This window comes from Antedon mediterranea, chromosome 2 (genome assembly GCF_964355755.1).
Source record: "Antedon mediterranea chromosome 2, ecAntMedi1.1, whole genome shotgun sequence".
Taxonomy (NCBI): Eukaryota; Metazoa; Echinodermata; class Crinoidea; order Comatulida; family Antedonidae; genus Antedon; species Antedon mediterranea.
This window is the reverse complement of record NC_092671.1, coordinates 5,665,220-5,690,342: the sequence shown is the minus strand read 5'-3', so window position 1 is coordinate 5,690,342 and position 25,123 is coordinate 5,665,220. Positions and strand designations below refer to the sequence as shown.

The 25,123-nt window shown below is 33.7% G+C and overlaps 2 protein-coding genes across 2 annotated transcripts; one reads left to right on the top strand and one right to left on the bottom strand.

Moving 5' to 3' along the window:
• The first annotated feature begins 2,517 nt into the window (after positions 1-2,517).
• On the top strand, positions 2,518-15,328 carry LOC140040161 (protein adenylyltransferase SelO, mitochondrial-like). The gene is made up of 12 exons (XM_072085875.1): positions 2,518-2,978; positions 3,315-3,487; positions 3,687-3,798; positions 3,921-4,044; positions 4,337-4,452; positions 5,007-5,110; positions 5,376-5,580; positions 5,682-5,882; positions 7,254-7,374; positions 8,375-8,596; positions 8,925-9,027; positions 11,352-15,328. Exons 1-12 carry the CDS (start codon positions 2,524-2,526, stop codon positions 11,453-11,455), a joined length of 2,040 nt encoding a protein of 679 aa, XP_071941976.1. The 5' UTR covers positions 2,518-2,523; the 3' UTR covers positions 11,456-15,328.
• Positions 15,329-17,157: 1,829 nt separating this feature from the next.
• LOC140040160 (uncharacterized) lies at positions 17,158-24,987 on the bottom strand. The gene is made up of 2 exons (XM_072085874.1): positions 24,211-24,987; positions 17,158-21,424 (listed from the first exon to the last, which is right to left on the bottom strand). The coding sequence occupies exon 2, from the start codon at positions 20,990-20,992 to the stop codon at positions 18,635-18,637; it is 2,358 nt and encodes a 785-aa protein (XP_071941975.1). The 5' UTR covers positions 20,993-21,424; positions 24,211-24,987; the 3' UTR covers positions 17,158-18,634.
• Between the last annotated feature and the right edge of the window lie 136 nt (positions 24,988-25,123).

Here is a 25,123-nt window from a genome sequence, read left to right as displayed (position 1 = left end):
CTATGTAAATGTTATATATCATATTATTAAATTCCTATTCTTTATCATTGTGTTTTACTCTAACCAAATTGGTTATAGTAAAACACAGTGATAAATTGCTATGTAAATGTAATTTATCATATTATTAAATGTTTCCTATTCTTTATCATTGTGTTTTACTCTAACCAAATTGGTTATAGTAAAACACAGTGATAAATTGCTATGTAAATGTAATTTATCATGTTATTAAATGTTTCCTATTCTTTATCGTTGAGTTTTACTCTAATCAAATTGGTTATAGTAAAACACAGTGCTAAATTGCTATGTAAATGTTATATATCATATTATTAAATGTTTCCTATTCTTTATCATTGTGTTTTACTCTAATCTGATTGGTTATAGTAAAACACAGTGCTAAATTGCTATGTGAATGTCATTTATCATGTTATTAAATGTTTCCTATTCTTTATCATTGTGCTTTACTTTAACCAAATTGGTTATAGTAAAACACAGTGCTAAATTGCTATGTAAATGTCATTTATCATGTTATTAAATGTTTCTTATTCTTTATCATTGTGTTTTACTCTAACCAAATTGGTTATAGTAAAACACAGTGATAAATTGCTATGTAAATGTTATATATCATATTATTAAATGTTTCCTATTCTTTATCGTTGTGTTTTACTCTAATCAAATTGGTTATAGTAAAACACAGTGCTAAATTGCTATGTAAATGTTATATATCATATTATTAAATGTTTCCTATTCTTTATCATTGTGTTTTACTCTAATCTGATTGGTTATAGTAAAACACAGTGCTAAATTGCTATGTGAATGTCATTTATCATGTTATTAAATGTTTCCTATTCTTTATCATTGTGCTTTACTCTAACCAAATTGGTTATAGTAAAACACAGTGCTAAATTGCTAAATGTCATTTATCATGTTATTAAATGTTTCTTATTCTTTATCATTGTGTTTTACTCTAACCAAATTGGTTATAGTAAAACACAGTGCTAAATTGCTATGTAAATGTCATTTATCATGTTATTAAATGTTTCTTATTCTTTATCATTGTGTTTTACTCTAACCAAATTGGTTATAGTAAAACACAGTGATAAATTGCTATGTAAATGTAATTTATCATATTATTAAATGTTTCCTATTCTTTATCATTGTGTTTTACTCTAACCAAATTGGTTATAGTAAAACACAGTGATAAATTGCTATGTAAATGTTATATATCATATTATTAAATTAATGTTTCCTATTCTTTATCGTTGTGTTTTACTCTAATCAAATTGGTTATAGTAAAACACAGTGCTAAATTGCTATGTAAATGTTATATATCATATTATTAAATGTTTCCTATTCTTTATCATTGTGTTTTACTCTAATCTGATTGGTTATAGTAAAACACAGTGCTAAATTGCTATGTGAATGTCATTTATCATGTTATTAAATGTTTCCTATTCTTTATCATTGTGCTTTACTCTAACCAAATTGGTTATAGTAAAACACAGTGCTAAATTGCTAAATGTCATTTATCATGTTATTAAATGTTTCTTATTCTTTATCATTGTGTTTTACTCTAACCAAATTGGTTATAGTAAAACACAGTGATAAATTGCTTTGTAAATGTAATTTATCATATTATTAAATGTTTCCTATTCTTTATCATTGTGTTTTACTCTAACCAAATTGGTTATAGTAAAACACAGTGATAAATTGCTATGTAAATGTTATATATCATATTATGAAATGTTTCCTATTCTTTATCGTTGTGTTTTACTCTAATCAAATTGGTTATAGTAAAACACAGTGCTAAATTGCTATGTAAATGTTATATATCATATTATTAAATGTTTCCTATTCTTTATCATTGTGTTTTACTCTAATCTGATTGGTTATAGTAAAACACAGTGCTAAATTGCTATGTGAATGTCATTTATCATGTTATTAAATGTTTCCTATTCTTTATCATTGTGCTTTACTCTAACCAAATTGGTTATAGTAAAACACAGTGCTAAATTGCTAAATGTCATTTATCATGTTATTAAATGTTTCTTATTCTTTATCATTGTGTTTTACTCTAACCAAATTTGTTATAGTAAAACACAGTGCTAAATTGCTATGTAAATGTAATTTATCATATTATTAAATGTTTCCTATTCTTTATCATTGTGTTTTACTCTAACCAAATTGGTTATAATTTATTTAATTTCATTTCAAAAGACATTTACCTAAATTGCTATTTAATTATAGTAAAACACTGTGCTAAATTGCTATTGTATTAAGGACGAGTTCCGAGAAGATGTATTCAAAGCTACAACCAATCAGAACAGTGTTAATCAATATAGTCCATGGCTACAGCCAATCAGAAACGTCCAAATCGCAATAACCCCTAGGCTAATAGAAATTATTGGTCCGAGTAGCCTTTTCAACCAGACGTTGCGAGGTTTAAAAAGTAAAACATGATTTACTCGCCAGTTTGGTATAGTTTATATACCTGTATGAGAATAAAAATTGTGTAGAGAGGTGGGGATGTTGTCAAATTTGAGTAAAAATAAACATACTTTTTCTCGTTTTTTGAGCAACATTGTTAACGCAATTCGAAGTAGTAATCTAAATAAACCTTCGTTTTGTAATTCTAGTCATAGTAATATGACAGCAACACTAGAAACTTTAAACTTTGATAATTTAGCACTGCGTTCTTTACCCATCGATGAGGAAAAACGAAACTTCACTCGGCAGGTTCGGGGCGCCTGCTTCTCTAAGGTTTCCCCGACTGCCGTTGCAGACGACCCAGAGCTGGTAGCCTACTCTGAAGATGTTTTAACAGGTTTGCTTGATCTCCCTGAAAGTGAACTGAGACGTGATGACTTTGCAGAATATTTTTCAGGCAATAAACTTCTACCAGGTTGTGACCCTGCTGCCCATTGTTATTGTGGACATCAGTTTGGAAGTTTTGCTGGTCAGCTCGGAGATGGTGCAACAATGTAATGAATAATTATACAAACTAGTTTAGCCGGATGGAAGTGACTATCGGCACTTTTAACAATGCATATAGGCCTATAACTTTGTATTTTCTATTGGCACAGTTGTCAATGTGTTTAAGTAAATGTTAATTTTTCTATCGGCAAAGACATCCGACTGTGCCGTGCGCATAATTTTAAATTATAATAATAAGTACCTCTCTACATAGTTCCATATAAATTGTGTTAGCCACATAAGTCACTTTGTTATGACCTATGCCCCAGTCAGCTATACGGTATTGATGATTTTAATAAAATGTTAAATTGTTTAAAGATTAGTGATTATACATTACACTGCAGGTATTTGGGAGAAATTTTAAACAAACGAAATGAGCGTTGGGAGATCCAATTCAAGGGAGCTGGTCTTACCCCCTTTTCAAGGTCGGCAGATGGCAGGAAAGTGTTGAGGTCAACAATAAGAGAGTTCCTATGTAGTGAGGCTATGCATCACCTTGGTATCCCTACTACCAGAGGTAGGAATTTTAGCAACCATAAATTACCTCTGACTGTATTTATCTTTTTAAAAGGAAAACTATACATTCTGCATTATTAGTACAGCATTTAAGGCTAAAATGTATGATATTATATCAAGATCTTTTCTTGCATGTATACATTCAATTGAAACAAAAATCAATTTTGAGCATATATTGAATGTCATATCTTTTTTTGTAGCTGGAACTTGTGTGACTTCAGATACAATGGTTATAAGAGATATTCACTATAATGGTAATGCCATCAGAGAAAGAGCTTCTATTGTTTTGAGAGTGGCACAAACATTCTTAAGGTGAGCCAATGTCAATGCTAGTATTCTAGATTATTAATACCTTCCTTAAATGGTATGAGCAACTTCAATTGTTGAAACCGATTAAATTTCATCACTTTTGAGCCTATTCTTTCTTATTTTAGATTTGGATCTTTTGAAATATTTAAGCCAACAGACAGTCATACTGGACGTCAAGGTCCAAGTGTTGGTCGCAAAGATGTTTTAGAGACACTTCTTAATTACACTGTTCAAACATTTTTCTCTGAGGTAATTTAAAATTAATCATAAATTACAAATTATTCCTTCATCTGCTGTTAGAATAACATACTGTTTATTATTATTTTGTTTTGTTTTTTCGGCAGATGACCAACTAGTGTGATGTGCCCAAATATGGTAGTGATATGCTTAATGGTAGTGATATGACGTCATAATTTCCATATATGGGCACATCACCTTTTCTTGTCACATAAAGTTTGATAGTTTAGACAGATTTTTACTCATATTCTGCAGAATTTATGTTTATGGATTTTAAAACTATTTATAACAATTCTACTTTCAGATTTATGAGAAAAAGAAAGAAAATAAAGAAGAGATGTATTTAGAGTTCTATAAAGAAGTTGTACGACTGACCATTCAGCTTGTTGTTGGTTGGCAGTGTGTTGGGTTTTGTCATGGGTGAGTTAATTTTTTAGGCATAGTGCCACGGAAAGCCATAAGCGAATACCTTCAGTATCTGTTTTAAAGGTGGCAATCCCGTTCACAAGGCACACATACACAAGATGATCTACATAAACAAAGTCTTATTACAAGTCGTTAGGAGTGGAGTTGTAATTTGTCATTAGAAAAATTCCTGACATATGACAAGACTTGAACCCAGAACTCCACTAATGTTTTCACTTATAAAATGACAAAATAAATGGTTAAATTTAACCAAAAACCCATTGGCCGGTAGCCAATTTGACCATTTTTTGCTTTAAATTACAGTTTTTTCAGTTAAAATACATTTTTTTTAAATCCAATTTTTGGTCAAAGTGGATAACTATTATGTTACATTAAAATGGCATATTCAACAAAAAATTGTTTAAGAATTTTTTTTCAGGGGGACAATACATCTTTAATAGGAATTTTACATAAATATAGGGGTGTCCCAAAGGAGAGGCTCCACTGTATAATTTATCCTATAACAGACAATACACAGTTGCTTTACTTATACTTATTTTTTCCCCTAGTGTATTAAATACAGACAACATGAGTATAGTTGGCCTTACTATAGATTATGGACCATTTGGCTTCATGGACCGATTTGACCCAGACTTCATCTGTAATGCATCAGGTAATATTTACAATACTGTTAAAGAGGTAAACTCTGTCTACACTATCAAACTTGATGTGACAAAAAAATGTGATGTGGCTATATATAGACACGATGATGTCATACCGCTACCATATTGGGGCATATCACTACCATATTTGGGCAGATCAAACTTTCTTTGTCAAACTTATTTGATATTGTAGACAGATCTTAACATTCATTACATTGTATTCATTTCTATGCTTACTATCATGGTAAATTCTCCTTTATTCATATCTAAACATAGATGACGGTGGGCGGTACACGTATGCCAAGCAACCACCAATCTGTAAATGGAACCTGGTCAAGTTGGCAGAAGCGATCTCCATGGCCCTCCCTCTTGAGAAGTCTAAAGAAGCATTGGAGGAAATATACGATCAAGAGTATGAGAAGTGTTACCTGGAAAAGATGAGGAAAAAAATAGGGCTACTAAAGGCACTTCCTGAAGACAAGTAGGTATTACTTGTTGGCAAGAAATGCTCCTGTTATAAAGTTATATACTGTTATTCTTTAACAAGAACTGACATTTATTTAAAAAATATTTATATTTTAGATCATTGATAGAATCTTTCCTGGAAACTATGCAACTAACTGGAGCAGACTTTACAAACTGCTTCAGAGGTCTGACAAAGGTGCCTCTACCAGGCTCACCAGATGCAGAAAGTGCCATTGCTGGTGTTCTTGAATACTACCTAACACAGTGCTGCACAGCAGAAACATTAAAGAAGTCTAATCAACCTAGAATGCATCCAAGGTATTTTAAATATCTAGTGTTGTCATCATAAGAAATTCTAAAGCTTCACTCTGTCTACAGTATCAAAACTAGTTTGACAAGAAAGTGTGATACCCAAATATGGTAGTGGTATGACATCATCATGCCCATATATGGCACATCACTTGTCACATCAAGTTTGATAGTGTAGACAGAGCTTTAGGTTCCAAATTTTGAATTGAATCAGTAATTCTCTGTACCTCTTAGGGCCCGTTTCTGCTGCCAACCCAAAATATACCGTATAAATATACCGTATATATATACCGTATATATACCGTATATGAAATTCGTGCACCATTTCCGCTGCACATACTTCGTGGGTGGGTTGTAAAAAAGTTGGCTGTCATTACCCAAAATGCATTTCGTGAGATGGAAGTATGGATTGACCTCGTGTAGTGAGGTTTTTACCTACCGGTACATGCTGACAAAAACAAAACAATGATGGTTTCTCAAAACGTCGTAGCATTGCTTTCTATTTTAAATCTAATGAGCAGAAGTGGCAACGAATTTACACCGCACATACAAGCACAATCTAGAAATGTCACTATAAATAAACTCTGTTATTCAAATTGAGTTTATATTATGCTATATTATCCTATATTGCCGTTTTAATTTCCATTTTCTATTATACAGTATTTTACCATGATTTTACATCACGTTGTCGTGTAAGAACATTCGATTTATTGTAATTAAAATCTCGGTATCTCTTCTGTTGCCATGCAGTCTCCCCCCAACTTTCGCTTCCCCCCACAATTGAATTGCAAAAATAGTGATTTGTTCGGTCCACAGTGACATTTTGATCTGTTGCTTGCTTTTACACGTGTTTTTCAACTTTCAATGCAGCAGAAAAACCAAAACAAACGCGTCGCGCTCTGTTAGTTTTTGACCTCGTGTCATGAGTCGGGTCACATTTACGGTATATTTTGAGTGCAGCAGAAACGGGAAACGAAATATACGGTATATTTTGGAATATACCGTATAATATCCACAAACGATGGGGATATTTATGCAGTATATATACCGCAAATATATACGGTATATTTTTTATGAGACCCATTTCTGCTGCCAAAAAATATACCGTATATAAAATATACCGTATATATACGGTATATTTTTGGCAGCAGAAACGGGGCCTTACTGTCTGCCAGTTGTAAAAATAGATGCAGTATATAATTTTTAATTTATAAATGGTGAAGATAATGAAATCTGTAAGAATGAGAAAAAGCCACCCAATCAAGGTTATATGTTATAGATTGTAGACATGATGTTAACAGCAATTTTTGTGGGTAGTAAAAATAGGTAGAAATTGCTAATGCGCTTGTTGGTTCTTTAACTTGTTTGATTGGGTTTCAGGCAGCTGGAGATGTACATGATGCTGGCCCAGATGAACCCTGACTTGTTAGCACAGTTAGGCCAGGGACATCAGATGCTTCTGCAGGAAATTGAAAGAATGAAAAAGTCTAAGGAAATGGAGGTAAGTGGATCTTAATAAGAAAGCCTTGTAAATTGACTCTAAAGATTGAACCATCATTTACGGCCAAAAATACCTAGCATCATGCATGGTATCTTGTGGTCGACAACTGCAGCAGGTACAATTTTTTGCTATCATTTGGACTGGCTAAATTAAATGATTAAATGACAATGGTCCATCTCCTCCATTGGTTCTTAAAATTTTCTTTCAAAAGATGAATGGAAGAATGTTAAACTATAATATCTTTATTTGATTAAGTTTACAAAGTTTATATTTTTTAACAGTTCTCTAGCATTCTTATCAAGATTTCATTTGTTTCATTATCAATTGTGCATTTTATGTCTTCTTAAAATATAAAGTGTCATATTGTCTATAAAAAATCATTATTGGTTGAATAGAACTGGTAATATTTCAAACGTACAGAATGATAGTGCCAAATCATTATTGGTTGAATAGAACTGGTAATATTTCAAACGTACAGAATGATAGCGCCGATTCTGCATAATATACATATGTATGGTCTGAAATAGAGCAAGATTAAACTTGGAATTACTATATTTCATCATATTTCACCTCATGAAATTATTTGTATCATTGCACGAATACAAAATATTCATTATTTGTTTTTCTAACACACCTACCCACTGAAACATGTTCCTAGAACTAGCTAGATATATAGGTGTTATTTTATATAATATGACCGGGCCCATACGGATTTAAAAAATAACCATTGCTATATTTGAGCATGTATTGTCTCAATCATGCTCAAAAGAAATCGGAATTTTAATATATTATTTAAAATGAAAAAAATGCTTAATAATAATATCAATTCCGTAAGTCTATTGCTGAAACTTTGATTGGACCGTTTTTTAAAGTCTTAAATTCAAGATTTCAAAGAGGTAAGTACATTACTGTATTTATAAATTATCATTTTATATTGCATATAATTTACGAATTTATTATTATTAAATCATATTAAGGTAATACTTCTATTTATTTTCAGTCTCTGACTGATAAGGAAAAAAGAAAAACAGATTCAGAAATGTGGAGTAAATGGTTGAAGTTGTATTCTTCAAGATTAGAGGCAGAAATTGAGACATCTCAAACTGAAGAATTTATAAAAAATCGAATTGAGAGTATGAATCGCAATAACCCAAAGTATATTCTACGTAATTATATTGCTCAGAATGCCATAGATGAGGCGGAGAAAGGAAACTTTAGTGAAGTGAGCCCTCTATTTATTATCAATTTTTAACTTGTAAAATTCTTAAATAGTACTTTAAGGCTATAGTTTAATACAACCTTTTACTGATATGGACAATAAACATATTACCGGTATATGTTTTTATGCATTGTTTACTCCATGCAAGGTTGTTAAATTGCCTTGCCTCATGACAATATTGAATTATAATTAACGCTGATAGTAACTACTGTTGTTAGTATGCATTAGTTAATATATTATATTAAGTATGTATGCAGATCAGTAATTACATTAGTTGAAATAACAATTAATATTGTAATTATGAAAAATGAACAATTACCTTTGTTCACAGGTCCGTCGTGTTCTGAAATTGTTGCAAGATCCTTACAGTGATAAGGTCAATGTTGATGCCAAAGATGATGTAAACACAGGGAAAGAAGAAGCCCCACAAGGAGGTAAGTTTAAGGACAAACTTGGGAAAATTGTTCATTGTCAACATATACAAAATATAAATCATTATACACTAGTTTTAGAATATATACAGCTTTAACACTACATTTTATACTGAAAGTAATGGATTTGATTAATTAACATTTATATTGGTTGCAACACATTTGAGAAAATATATCAAATTTTATTTTTTTTAAATAGATTGATACATGTTAATAGTTTTAAAAAACATACGCATATTGCAAATACCTTAATATTGAAGTTTGTGCCAATGACATGAAACAACTGTCAACATTTCATTACTAATTGGCTAATTAACTTGACAAATGTGTTCAGGTATTTTCAGGTCTAGCCAGCTAACAAAATGTTTACTTGCTTCATTTTCAATTGCGTTGAGCATTTCCTATTGCTTACAAACCTATGCTAAATTTAAAAATTGGGGTAGTAGCTGGAGTTATCACAACAATGATTCATATATAAACATGCACACATTTTACAAAATTATAGAATATATTACTTTACGCTTTTTACCTGTAATGTAATTTCATAATCTAAAGCTATGTTTACACTATCAAACTTTATGCAACAAAAAATGTGTCCATATATAGACACGACGACGTCATATCACTGCCATATTAAACATTTTTTTGTTTTTTTGATAGTGTAGACAGAGCTTTACATAATTTTTACAAAATACAACAATTACAGATATATATATATATATATATATATACGTTAAGTCTGGAAAATAAGTAAAAACTACAGTTTGGTCTCTACAGGCTTGTTTCGTGAGTCGTGCAACTCACTCATCAGGAGACTATAATGAGAAGAATCAATTACAACGCTGCTTATAAGCATATTTACTTGTAGAATTAGCATTTACAGGTGATATGTTTTGGAATGTCAGCTGTTATGTAACAATGCTTTCTTTCTGTGCCGGCAGGCGGACACAAGTTCGTTACGTTTGTTTAATGTCGATAATTCAGGGTGGCGGATGATAAATAATTTCTCTTTGAGGCAGAGATTGCATTTTTTGTTTGCGCTACTATATGCTTTAGTAGATGTCAAGATGCGCCATGAGATTGTATAGTCTGTGTTATTGTCCTTGAGTGTCCAAATATGTTTACTGAGTTCAGTTGAGTTTCTAGAACGTGAATTACGGAATGATGAGGTGTGATTTCTGTATCGTGTTTTAAAATCATTTTCAGTTAGTCCGATATAAGTTTCCGAGGTGGATTTGTCTTTGCGTGTTACTGTGGCTTGGTATATTACAGATGATTGTAAGCAATTTCCGCTTAGCGGGCATGTGTTTTTCTGTCGGCAGTTGCATGTTTTGTTTTCTTGCGTGTTTTCCATGGATGTTGTTTCGGGCTGGTTGAGTATTCTCTTGTTGTGACTGTCTATTATCTGTTTCATATTGTTCATACAACTGTAGCTAATCTTGATAGTGTTTCGGTTGAAGATTTTTCTTAGTTTGTTATCTTTTGGAAAATGTTTGTCTACTAGGGATAGGAATTTCTGTCCAATGTTTGTGCTGACGTTTTTGCTGAACGGTGTGTTGTACCACAGAATGTCTTTTCGTTGTCTGTTTTTTAGCGCAAACAAAAAATGCAATCTCTGCCTCAAAGAGAAATTATTTATCATCCGCCACCCTGAATTATCGACATTAAACAAACGTAACAAACTTGTGTCCGCCTGCCGGCACAGAAAGAAAGCATTGTTACATAACAGCTGACATTCCAAAACATATCACCTGTAAATGCTAATTCTACAAGTAAATGTGCTTATAAGCAGCGTTGTAATTGATTCTTCTCATTATAGTCTCCTGATGAGTGAGTTGCACAACTCACGAAACAAGCCTGTAGAGACCAAACTGTAGTTTTTACTTATTTTCCAGACTTAACGTATATTTTAGCTCTACTTTACCGTATTGAGCACTTTCTAGACGGTTACATTGAACCGAACATTTATATATATATATATATATATTTGTGATTGTTGTATTTTGTAAAAATTATGTAAAGCTCTGTCTACAACTATCAAAAAAACAAAAAAATGTTTATATAAAATTTATATATATATATAAACAAATCAGGCACAGAACATTAATTCTAAACCGCCCGGTGATATACTGAATTTTAATTAATTAATTTGAAATGATAAAGATGAGGAAATCTGTGTGAATGAGAAAAAGTCGCCCCAACCGAGACTCGAATATATATATATATATATATATATATATATATATATATATATATATATATATATCTTCCAATTCCTCATTCAAAAAAATGTGTTATTTTATAATCATTTTTTTTCTTTCTTTCAGCTTCTTCTTCTTCTGCAGGAAGTAGTGAAACACCATCAAGTTGCAGAGGTACACGGTATGATGATCTACCACCTGATTGGGCGTTAAGTTTAAAGGTCACATGATCATCATAAACACCTCAAAATAATTACATTCATATTGTCTTGAAATTTGGAATGTTTTCAAATTGAGATCACATGAAATTTCAATATTTTTTTATTTTAATGTCGTAACTGTCAGATTACATAATATTATTTATGAGGTCAAACTTTATCAAAGCAAAGTATATCAGGCAATGGCCCAATTTTCCAAGGTTTATCATGTTATGATAGACATACAGAAAATTTAACATGTATCATTTTTTCTTTGAATTGTCATAACTGATAATGCCCATATTTGTGCAAATCGAACATTGTTATTTCATATAAGTTTGCAGTGTGTCTGTTGCAAAGATCATTATTCATATTTTATCATCGCAAAATGACAAAATACTAATTTTATGTAAACAAATACAATTGCAATCTGACAATATGAATTGTAGAGTTTTGAGGTGTTTATTTTTAGAAGGTATTAAATGACAACGACCATACAATCCAGAAAACAATATAGTCATTTTAAAAACTGTACTTTTCATTAGTAATGATTTATTTGGGAAATGAATTTACAATTTTTTTAAATGCAATATATATTTATACATAGAGTGTAAATATTAAAATTTATATTTTGCTGTTTGGTAATTGTAATTGGAGAAATTGTTTCTGAATATGCTATTAAAAATTGTTTAATCGTCCAAATTATTATTAATTAATGCAATACTAACCACTTTGATGTGGTTTTCCCCTGTTATCAGTTAATACTGTAGGCCTACATCATATAATTCATACTATTTTGGTATTTCCACATCACTTATTTTGCCAATGTAGTAATATTCTGAATCCTACTTATGATCCTCCTTATCTATGTACATACATACTGTCAACATTTGTATTGTGTATTACTTATTTTATAGCTATAGCTCCGCAGATATGTTTAGTTACAGTCCATTACTCAATTTTATTTAACCCTTTGACCACCCATCCTGGTTATAACAGCATCCGGGAGCTCATCTCTAGATCTATTATAATACTTGTTATGTATGGTACATTAGGCAGTCGCTACCTTGACCATGTTGTTATACTCCCAAGAGACCACTTCCTTGTCGTTTATCTCATCCCATCATGTGATTTATTGTTAATTGGATGGGTGGGGTTACGTCATTCTTAAAGTGCCTGATGACATGTGCCGGATACATACTTTAAATATATAATACACAGTACAGTAGTATTATTCCGTACCCCAGTAGTACTGTATCTAAGCTATCGTAACGGCTATGAGGGCTCACTGGCTAAACCCAGGGGCCCCGGAGCTTATGGGGGCTCCTGAGCAGTGCTAAGAGGAAAAAACAGGCATTAAGATATGTCGAAAAAGCTAAGAACGCCCGAGGCCTTACAGCGTTTGAGGACCACTTAGGGTTCCTAAACCAGGGGCCTCAGTCATCTTGTTACGCCACTGACTGTATCTCTTTTTGTTATGCGTACAATTCGCATTTCTTCAAATATGAAAATATGAATTCTTTTTGGTGTTGAGATACCCTACTTTTGCATTTTATTTCCATTCATGAATTGATGAAGATTTTGATAAAGGATTTGTTTTAGAATTGCTACTTGGTTTTAATTATGGTAATATCAATTCCTATATTTTACAAACATGGTATAAAATACTCATCATCATCATCATCTTCCTATACTGTGCAGAGCCTCATTTAAGTGTAGTTTGCACATAACTTGTGTATAGTTTCATTGGCAATCAATTGTATTGCTTGATGCTTCTTTCCATTTCAATGCTCTATTACTTTAACCATTCTTGTCCATCTATATATGTAAGCACGTGTGACGCAGTGTTTTGTACGATGGACTATTGATCGTGAGATTGTGAGTTCGAATCCAAAGCTCATCACATTGCTTTTATCTTTGGGCGAGACACTTTACTTACATTTGCCTCTCTTCACCCAGGTGTACAAATAAGTACCTGATATTATAGGTCAAAACACAACTGTGTTTATAACTGCGCTGATTATTGGCTGCAACATTATGGGAGTATGTTTCCATACGTGTTTGATCCAGGGGTAATAATGTGAAGAGCTAACTAAGCGTCTTTGTGCATTCAGCACAATATAAGATGATCAACGTATTATCTATTTTAGCTTACATGGTTTCAATGTGTGACAAGCTTAATCTGTAGAGATCACCCCCTGTAAATAAGAATAATTGAATTTACTATTCCTAAGAAATCATTGAAGTCTTCTCCCAAAGGACATGGTGACATTTTGGCAACATTTACACACCAATCACCGTCTATTGGCCGGGTAAAGTTCCTCTTCCTTACGATGACTCAGCCGGTAGCACTGCATGAGCCTAAGGTTATGTCAAGTAGAACACTACTTGTGCTAGGGAGGATGATACTAGGTCCCAGAAGACCTCTCAATCCTTTCCCGTCATTTAACACATCTCCAAGTTCATTGGTGTTGCTCAAGTTGGCAGGAAATTTCTACTTGATTTAATTTCTTTTGTCTGAAGGTTTTTTAGTAAATGCTTGACCGCTAGTATTCAAGAGTGACCTTTAGGATGCACCATTGTATCTATTGTTATCTATAGATTTACTCGAAATCTGTTAAAATAATTAATTTTATTTTTTTGCGAACAATCAGGTTTTTTTATTTGGATGACTCAATATGACGGTTAACTGTCCACGAGTGCAGTATTATCTCCTTGATCCAGATTCCTCACTTATATAATCCAACTCAATTCCTTAGGAACTTCAGGTGCAATATTCTACTGGGTGAAGGTGGGTGGGCTTTCCTTCTCCGTGAACTCAGTCGAACATTTGCTTTCATATCTGTACGTTCATAAAATCTTGCGCACAATTTAAAATAATACTGTATTGGGTATTAATATGCACAAATTGATAATATAATTGTGTAATTAGGTGTATTATATGACAATGTATTATTTATATAGCATTGATTGTACTAGTATAAGTATAATAGATAATGTTAAAATGTATACTAAATTGTTTTCTGGATTTTGGTCTTAATGATGATGGTAATGGAAAACCTGCTATGGAACATTACCGTTTGATGTGTTTTCATTCATGCCTTTGTCAAATTAAATTTAACATATAAAATTATAAAATTATTGTCACTTTTTTTTAATTGTTTTTTCCGCAAAGCGATTTTTTTGACAACCGCTCGACGAAAATACCCTCGGACATCGAGCGTTTATTCATCAACCAATTGCGCTTTCCTATAATCATCATTTTCGCATTAAGTCGATAGTAGGGCGTGACCTCAATGACTCAATCGTTTACAGTGTGAACGCGATTTAATATCATTTATTTTAACCATTGTGTAAACATAACGGAAAAGATAATGTATCCAAGGTATAAATACATAATCATCATCAACAACCTCGTTCTATATATCAACACAACTGCATTAATTAAACGTATGGTTAATAGGAGGATTATTATTAAATTATAACAATAACTGGTAGTTTTTAAACTGACAACTATGAATCACAAAATACAGTTTTGTTGTCAAACACAATATTGTAGTTTCCCCCTTTTCTATACACTAGTTTAAAATGGTATTTCCGTGAAATGAATTTTCGATTGCCTAAATGAAAATATCCAAGTTCGGTTTAATATCCATACCTTGTTTTTATGATGACAATAATAAATATGCCGTGTGTTTCATCCTAACTTCATGTCATGTTTTATTGTTTAATTTTGACAGATCAATATATTTTATTTGGCGTCGTGTTACCTCATAACATCATGGCTTTAAAACTTACTTCAAAATGTCATGAGTCGCATTGAAATAATAAACCTTTTTTTAGAGATGTTATAATTTTAGGAAATCGTTCAATAATTCATATAGATCCTTGATAGTTAATTTACATTATCTTCTCAACTCCTCATCATTGACCTGGTACATCGTATTATCAATGTTATCTGCTACAACATGTACAATATGTAATCACCGTGTAGGTTATTATCAATAGCACTAGACAGAAAATAAACACAAGTTAATAACAAGTGTCTTATGTTTAAAGTAGTGTGCTGATGTACTCTGTTCCTAAACAGGTAAAACGTCACTGTGTGTATGTATTGTTATTGTATACATACATTAATAATGTATTTGATTGATATAATAATAATAGTAGTGTGTAACTTTTACTGAAGCAATGTTTTGGAAGATGAACTAAAATTTAGACCAAGATACAGTAATATTTTTGTGACTATTGGAAGAACATTTCCTAATGTCCTGCTAAAAAAAGACACTGAATTTGGTCAATTTTTCCAAATTGGAGCGAATTTATTTCAAATGCTTTTTGTGGTTATTGGAAGAACATTTCCTAATGTCCTGCTAAAAAAAAACACTGAATTTGGTCAATGTTTCCAAATGAGAGCGAATTTATTTCAATTGCTTTTTGTGGTTATTGGAAGAACATTCCCTAATGTCCTCTTAAAAAAAGAAACTGAATTTGGTCAATTTTTCCAAAATGAGAGCGAATTTATTTCAATTGATGGGAGTTTGTGATAAACCAGGGGCCTCCATAAAAAGACGCGACCCTATTGTTTTGTTGATATTTCCTTTTTATCTAAAAATGGAGATGGAATAATTTATTTTTACATCAAGCGAACGAGAGGTCATCCTGATGTAGTTGCATCGCCCTTGAGAAAAATGAGTATTATCCTATACTTTCAAACAAATACCGACTTCCGGAGCTCTAAAACCCATTCCACTTTAAAACACGTTTCGCGCTAATAATTCCTTAGAGAATTATATCAGAAATATAAAAGGCAATTTGCATTTTCGAGCTATTGTATAGAATTGAGTATTTAACAGTATCTGCTGGGAGCGTGTATTCTTGTACTGTCGTATAACCGAAAAGCGTAAAATTAGTCTTTCCCTATTTTTTAACAATAACCCGGAGCATTTTTCATACAGACCACATCATATTGATGGTGCACGTTTTTTATGCGGTTGATATTCTTCAAATATGGTAGTGATATGCCCAAATATGGTAGTGATATGACATCATTATGTCTATATATGGACACATCACATTTTTTTTGTCACAAAGTTTGGTAGTGTAGACAGAGCTTTAGAAAATGTATATTACATTAGCCTATATTGCTCCATTTGAGTGGCTGTTGGATGGTGTTGTAGTATGAACACGACCAATAATATTATATGTTTTTCTAATGATTTTCTTTTCGTTCTTTTAAACAATTAGCAGTTTGTATTGTTTCCAACAAAATGATTTATTTTCAGTAAACCAAGTATCTGTGATTAACGAGTTGTGTGTCAAAATCGAAATCTCTTTTGTCTCGAATATTAAATTACAACTTTTCTATTGTTCTCGGGAAATGATTTTTTCGCCAAGAAAGTATGTGTTTTTGCTATCGGTTGAACGTCATGTGGTTCTGTTCATGAACGACCAGAAGTCATATCCATGGGGTGATCTACATTCAGGAAGTCTTTCTAAAGGTCTTTTTATCCATCTGGCTTGTTGTACAAGTCCCAGGCGACAATTGGAACAAGACAAACACGCGTTAGGGAGAGTCAGGCGAGGAAAAGTTTATCCCCAAGAGACGCAGGTTAAGCCTCGTCTTATCTCTCCAATTTAATAATTGTACTGTATTGTGCACGTACATTGATTTATTTACTTGTTCGTATAAGTACATGGGGTGGTTTGAATTTATACAAGAATAACAATTTGGCAACGTTCAACACTCAAAACAGAATTTCGTTCATATAACTCAATTTGCATTTACTGCGCGCTTAATCCTTTAATAAGTTCATGTCGTTTTTTCTTGCCCAAAGTCTATTTATATTGTCCTTTTTTTATGTTAGTCCATCAGTCAATGTTTCGATTTTTGTCTGGAGTATTATACGTATGAAACTCCATATGTGCTAGAATATTGTCGTTTTACTAATATTCGAAACAGTTTGGTCAACTCTCCACTTTTCTCTCTTTCCTTACTCTCACTGTTTTAAATCGTCACCGTTTGGTGGTATTTTTGTCTGAAGTATACGTATGAAACGTGTTAAAATATTGTCGTTTTATTAATATTCGAAACATTTTTGACAGTTTTTCTTTACATGGTCCATTAATAAGATCGGCCTCTTGTAAGAACTGTCTTTGATTAGTTAGTCAACTCCCCACTTTTTCCTATTGTCACTCTAAATTGTCTCCGTTTGGTGGTATTTTGGTTTTTCAGTAAAATGATGTTAACTCAACTTAACCTGTAGTGAATGCAAAGAGCAGCGTCAACGAGGAATATGTCAAACATAACAGCAAATAAAGACTGAAAATATGAATTATAATATCAGTACAATTTATTAAACAATAGTATATTTTTAAACACTCTTTCAGTGTCCTTAAAATATTAAAATCGCTAAGTATAACAGGAATATAACTTGGTTACACAAATTAAAATGATTACTCCTTTAAAAAATATGATTCGATTTTACCCACGGCACTCGTATAACTGGTTGAAATTATGACATTGTTGCTACAGTGAGTTCATTTGGCCTATTATTGGCAGTGGTCTATTGTTGTTCTTAAAAATATAATATGTAACTTATACCCCTTAACATCTCTGACTTATGCTTTTATTTCAATGAGCAGTTCATTTTGTCAATCCATCATATTTTTAATTAAAGTGGCTTTTAACATTGACTAATAATATAATCATAATAATACAGTAGGCCTATAATAATAATCTCAATCTTGGGATGATTGTTCTGTTAACGTGTAGTTACAATGTAGTATATCTTATATAAAATATAAAGACTGTCCTTTTGGTTGATGTAACTCATATGTGAGTGACTTTGTGAATCTTTCTATCATCAATATTATAATTCTAATCGATTGCAGCAGCATAACTTGCAGCCTTATTGTATGAAATACCCTATCAAAAACAATTCACAATACTCTGTATTTTGGAGGCCTACCTAATATAAAATACTGGTAAAATTTGAAATTCTGAATATTATGTGATCATACCGCAGTACATTCCGGCGAATTATCATTCTTGGTTATAATGATAGATAGATACATAGAACATGACAACTTTCGCAGTGCACACATATAATGTTCAAATATTTACAGTACATGGCATGCTAGAGAATATTGTTCTTAAGAACCTAAATCTACAGTCTCTTTTAAAGAATTTAGGCTACCAATACGACAACATTATGATATAAATGACGCCGGTTTTCGCGGAACGTATGATGGTTTCTCAGGGCTGAACATCGGTGAAAATGAGAGGTATGAGGCTTCCTGAGGTGCCTTCGGACGCTTTCGCTGTATTTGAGAGTATTCGTTTGAGGATTTATTTCGATTTACCGGTTTCTTAGCTACTTTCGGTGGTTCCTTAGGAAGAGTTTTAGGTCTCGTTATTTTACTTGGTTCATTCTTAGGCACGGCTGGCTGTTGGTCTGTTTTTTTAGGTTGAGTGTTTTTACTTTCTACTACCACCGCCGCCTTAGAAGGGCTACTGGTGTGATTTGCCTTTGTAAATTGCACATCAATGGGTTTGTTCGAATCAAGAAGCGTGTCAAGAGATGTGTATATAGGTTCTGATGGCGGCGCTGCGAATGATTTTGATCGCTCAATTTTGGACTTTACTGGTTTGTCTGAGGGTGGTATGTTAGCCTGGCTTCCAGCAATTGAAGGCGCTAAGTAGCCGTCTGCATCTTCAGAGAAAAGCAGGCTACTAAGTGACTGCGATGAAAACAAACGTCGTTGGGTATTGTCAAAGTTTTTAAACAATTCTTCAAACGACGAACACTCTTTGGTTGATAGTTTGTTTTTATACATCTGTTTCATACACGTCGCGTAGGTAACGCCGCCATTTTGAATGGCAGTAGGGTCATGACACATCTCGTCGTCGTTCGGTGTTTCACTACCCTCGGGATCTTTCCGTTTAGTCATGGGAGTAGCGTATATTGGTGAGTCAGGTTCGTCAATAGTGTTGTTATTCTCGCACTCTCGGCTCACAAACAGACCAGCTTCATTACTGCTTGGACGCAGAGGACTATACAATCCTGAATCGTCGACGTCGTCTGGTACTTCTGGTACAGCGTAGTCATCACGATCTGTATGTACGTCATGGTGTACCCTTGGTTTAACAATGACAATTTGGTCTAAAGTTAGTTTGCTTCTGGGCTTAGTATATTTAAACTTACGATACGTTATCCAGATGATTAAGCAAACAAGAATAAACAAGAATAGCAAACAAAGAACAACAATAACAATAATACGTTGCGTTATGCTGACGTCATCCTCCGGAATGACGCTTCCAACGTCGGTTGCGTTCACTGGTGGCTCTGTGGTCATCTGAGGTAAACGTGGTGGAAGCATTGTGCGTAGTTTTGGGACTTGTCCCGTTCCGTCTTTAGGTGTTTGTGTTATAGCAATAGCAGGGCCAATGTCTGCGGTATCAACTAAACTTGATATACGCTGCATTGCAGTTGTAGTCTGTTTCCGTGTCGTTTTCTGTGTCGTTGTCAATACTGTCGTTGTGGGAGGCATTGTCGTAGTCGGTAGATCTAACCAGATCTTTCCACGAGATTCGGCCGTTAGTCCGTTTTCTGTTGCAACTGTACAATAAAACCGAACCTTATGATCCTGTCTTTTAAGATTTCTTACCGTCACAGAGGTTCTATCATTAGATATTTGTAAACGTTTGCCCATTTTTCTCATTGCGTTTAGCGGTGTCGTTTTCCAGGTGTAACTAACGATTGACGGAATTCCTTCAGCATTACAGGTGAAAGTTACCGTTTCTCCGAGAAGACCATTAAATCGTGTTGGCGCAACATCTGCTGTCGGAGGAATTAAGAGCGCCTGAGCAGTACAAACACGCTGCGATTTTAAAGCAGGTGTATCCATTACGCAAGAGAAAGCCAATCCGTTGTCCTCTTCATAAACATTTTTTCGATAGTAAAATTGCACGGTGTCGTCGAAAGTCTGGTCAATGGCGGCAAGTTCAACATCTCCATGAAAGAGTTTGACTTTTGGCAGAGGATTTCCACCATATGTCATACAAACGAAGTCTACCAAATCACCAGGCATAGTTTCATTCCTGTCCTTTGGTAGAAATACATTGATAACACAATGAGGAGATTCGATATTTGGTTCTCTTATCTCTTCCTCTTCCACGGCTGCAAGTTTTCTTGTACCGACTCCACCGTTAATTTTATAGTCGTTTCTACTATCACATACATACTGAATGTCTTTAGGTTTATTGTAATGATATTTTATGACATCAAAATCCTCTGTATGCGTTAGCTGCAGATTATTGTTGCTGCGGGCATGCCTTGATCTCAGATCCTCCCTCTCTATATCAATATCTGTACATACAAGATCGGTTTCACTTTCTCTTGTGCAATGCACCTCCTCAAACGGCACAGCACCAGCAAGTTCGCATCGCGATTTAGATTTATTTGGTTCCTTCAGATTTCGAAAACAATCAACACTCAATAACTCTTGATAAAAAGTCGTTAGTATCACAATAAAATAGATACTCGTTCCCCCTCCTAAAACATTCATGATTGAGGGTGAAGTGGTGAAGGCAAGCCTAAGCAGTGCAGTTTTATGCGTATAACTGTCAAAATGTGACCTTATCAATCGACCTCCTGCGTCGTAGAAAAATCAAGGAGTTTGTTTACTTCGCGCAAAACTAAACTCCATTTTATATATTCGCAACTTGGCAACCTGTCGTCGACATTGATGCTTTCGATTGCCTTTGTTATATGAACCACTTTTGTTTGAAATGTTCCTTTTCTTATTGCCTTTTCACACACCGGCAACTGAACTTGACTTTCGGATATTGACGTCACATTCACAAAAAACAGACAATCGAAATTTCAAACAACGCATTTACAAGTTTGCAGAATTCACGCTTTGGTTGCATCGTATTCATAACAATGCTTGATTCGGTGCAATATCTATTTTCAGTACAATTTGGTAGATCCTTTTTACCTAAATAGATAAATGTAAAAAAAACCATGTTAAATCTCAGATAAATGCAAGATAGGCGTATAAATGAAGTTAGCATGGCTTTCAAGGCCAAAATAACACTTTAGTGAATTTGGAAAATATAGATCGTTGCGACAATTATGCAAATGTCGTTATGCAAAATAATTAAGTTATTTCAACCATCTTTTTCTAAATAAATCAACATAACATTAAAGAAACCACCTTAACAATATAGATGTAGATAGACCTTAGAATGAATGTAGCACGCCATTAACGCCTTTAGTGGCTTAAAAGCAACATAGCTTAGACGCATCAATCGATTATTACATTAGAGATCGTACATTATGCGTGTATATGTCGTAATTAATCCACGAATCGCACTATTCGTTGTACTGTATTATTCGGTGTCGATGACCTGGAAGTACAACCTTTTATTGATATCCTTCATCAATCAGAAAATAAAGACGTCGATCGTCAGGGTTAATTAATTATATGATGTGTTATAAAAGGCAACATGATGCGACTACCATTACCTTCAATCAGTAAACCAAGATTTAATTTTATTCAACCTAACTCTATACATTCATGTAATATTCATCCTATAATCTAACCTCTAACCGTAAACATCCCTTCGCAGAATTTGCAAACATGTTATTATCACACTGTACTATTCATACAAATACAAAATGACTGATATACCGTAACTGTTATAAATCTGTCGCCATTGGTCAGAAGTTAAATGAACCTTGACCTCGTGCGGCTTTCAACAGACGGCTATTTCACTATCACACCAATTACGATATATTGACCGAATTACCGCAAACTGTCACATAAATTCAAGTTCATTGAACTCAGGGAAAATAGTCCCCATTATTACTTCTGTTTGATGTATAAATAGAAAGAGGAACTGTGGTCTTTACAACCATTTTAATAGAAGAAATATTTACAGTAGGCCTATTCAAGAAATTAAATATATGCTCGTGACCTTGTCAATACTATCACAAGTTTTTAACATTCGATCCTGTGATTATACTCGGCACATTTCACTTTAATATTTCAAATCAACAGCAACCATTAAAGATGCATGTTACACAATCTTTGAGGATTTATATTACTGGTAAAATTTAGTAGTAGGCCTACAATATTCAAGCAGTAGGCCTACAATGTTGTACCATGTGATTTTTTTTAACGCTAGTATTGTCTTTTCCGTTATTCAGTACAAAATGACATTAAAAGAAGCAAATCTATTCTGTGTTAGAACATAATTGGAGCCCTCATGGGAGCCTGTGACGAGGGATTGTCTGTATGCATTCACCCTTCGAACACCGCTACAACCCTATGTCCTCACAGATCGTTTAAAGAGCGGGTAAACGTATCGTAAATCACTAAACATATATATTTATTTTAAATCCTATAGTTCATTGAACGCATTCAATAGGAACGTTTATTCTGTGGTTATTTGTACAGATTTGTTTGTCTGCATAATACAGCTAACTAACACAATCCAACATTATTAAATCATGGGTCCATGATTGAATAAGGAATCACAGCAATATACGATACGTTACACACTAATTAGATAGACAACGTGCAATGCGTTTTTTGTGTTCTTTTGGCTGTCCTGGATAACTTGCATGTATGTATGGAACGTCATGTCTGCATTATGTTAAAATACACATTCAGAACGGCGTTTCATACAAATCTACCACACGCCGCGAGCGCACAATGTTGCGAGCGTAGATTGACGTGAGATCTTCATAACGTCCGCCGTGTGAACCAGCAGAATTTGTATGGGCCGCCATGTGTGACAGGTTATTCATCAGCATCACGGTCTATTAATGAAATTCAAATTTATGGGGGTTTTTTTTGTTTGCTTTAAAAATTATGGATACAATCGACGTTGATGAGTATGCCTAACCTTGAATATGAAGTCGTAATTGTTAACGATATATTATTTTATATGGTGGTCTGATGTAACTTTGGCGACGAGCCCCGGAGTTCATAAAGCGGCCGACAATGTACTGTGTACATGAACACACGTTAAGTGGGGACCTAAAGGTTACCGGTTTTATAGACAAGAGTTGGTTTTTATTTATAATAAGGATTATTTTATGTTATGTTATGGTTGTTTGCTCGATTTAAGCGTAGCCATTCGGATCAGATCATGGGTAGGTTATTTCGGGTGGGTTCGCTCATATTGAGATCACCCGAACTACCGTAACCCCTTATCCTCTGGGCTACTTGTAACATTAAATGTTGGAGAGGGGGAAGGGAGGGAGTGTGCTGCTACCCTTGCCAACTTTTGGAAAAACGTTAATATGAGGATATAATGTATTTGAAGAACAGCAAGCGCATGCTAGCACCATTCTTGTACATAATGTGCTTTCTCAAAAGCATACAGAAGGGCATGCAAAATAACTGTATAAGTTAAGTGCTTCTCCAGAGTTATCGTGACCTTTCATGATAACAGTGCTTGCAGTATTTAGAAACGACACTATCGGCTGTTTGCATACATTACGCTAAAGAATGCTTTTATTTACACAGGCCTAAACTTAACATTATTCAGGCCTACACAAAATGGCGGAAGGAAACAATTATACCGCTAATTATATAAGTGCATCAAATAACAGAGTAAAATGTACACATATTGTTATTTTGTATTTTGCACTATATTGTTAATAATAGGTAGTGGCCTACAGTCAAGTCAGTAGTTTGCATAAAACATTTTTTTATCGCCATTCGAAGTAATAATATTATGCAAATCGGTATTATATAGTGTAAACACTAACCTTTTTACTTGATATAAAAATGCCCAGTAAAATCTCAAAATATTCTACTTAAACATATTCCAACAAATGGATCAATTCATCGATGTAGGCATGCGCCTGTTCCCACATAAGATCCAGGACAGTCAATCTAATCAATGAGTGCGCCGGAAGGTATAATCAATAAATCCAACTTCCGATCGATCTTCTGTTCAATTATGACCGTGAATATTTATATTTATAGATACATATAGATTTAAAGGCGTCAGTTTTGTATCATCGTCCCGGCCCAGACTACTCTAGGCACAGACTACCTCGCTCTATGAAGCAAACTGGAATAATGAATAAAACCTAGCGGTACTAGCAAACATACCGCTATCAATTAGCTCAAATAACAAATCAAGTCAGGCACGACTTGATTGCATAAAGGAGCGTTTGTACCGATCTATTCCTGCGGTCGGCATGAGCGATCGGGATAAGTCCCTATGGGCCGAAGGCTCTTAATTTCGCCCGATGATAAGTTCGAACTAGTTTGCTATGTCAAACAACTACAGTATTGTACAGTATTTACCTTGGATATTATAAACAAACTAGACAAAAAGGCTTCTTTTACCACTTAGGATGGCCCGCGGCGGCACCCTGTTAATTGGAGGTGGGCTCATCGTTGTTGGTTGAAAGTAATTATTTTGATTAGGTAATTTGCCTAAAGCTGACCTTTTCCAGATGGACATTGCTCATGTTGTCACATCTTAAGAGGCACTTTTAATTCGATATTACTTTTACTAGTACAGCGTTCATTTGTTTATACCTCAGTGCATCAACGTTTCTAGACCACTGAGAGAAATATCCATGCAAACAAAATAAGCACTACTGTATTTGGTTACTGTATTTTATATAAAATATTTATAAAACGTAGGCATATTGCAGGGAATTGTGG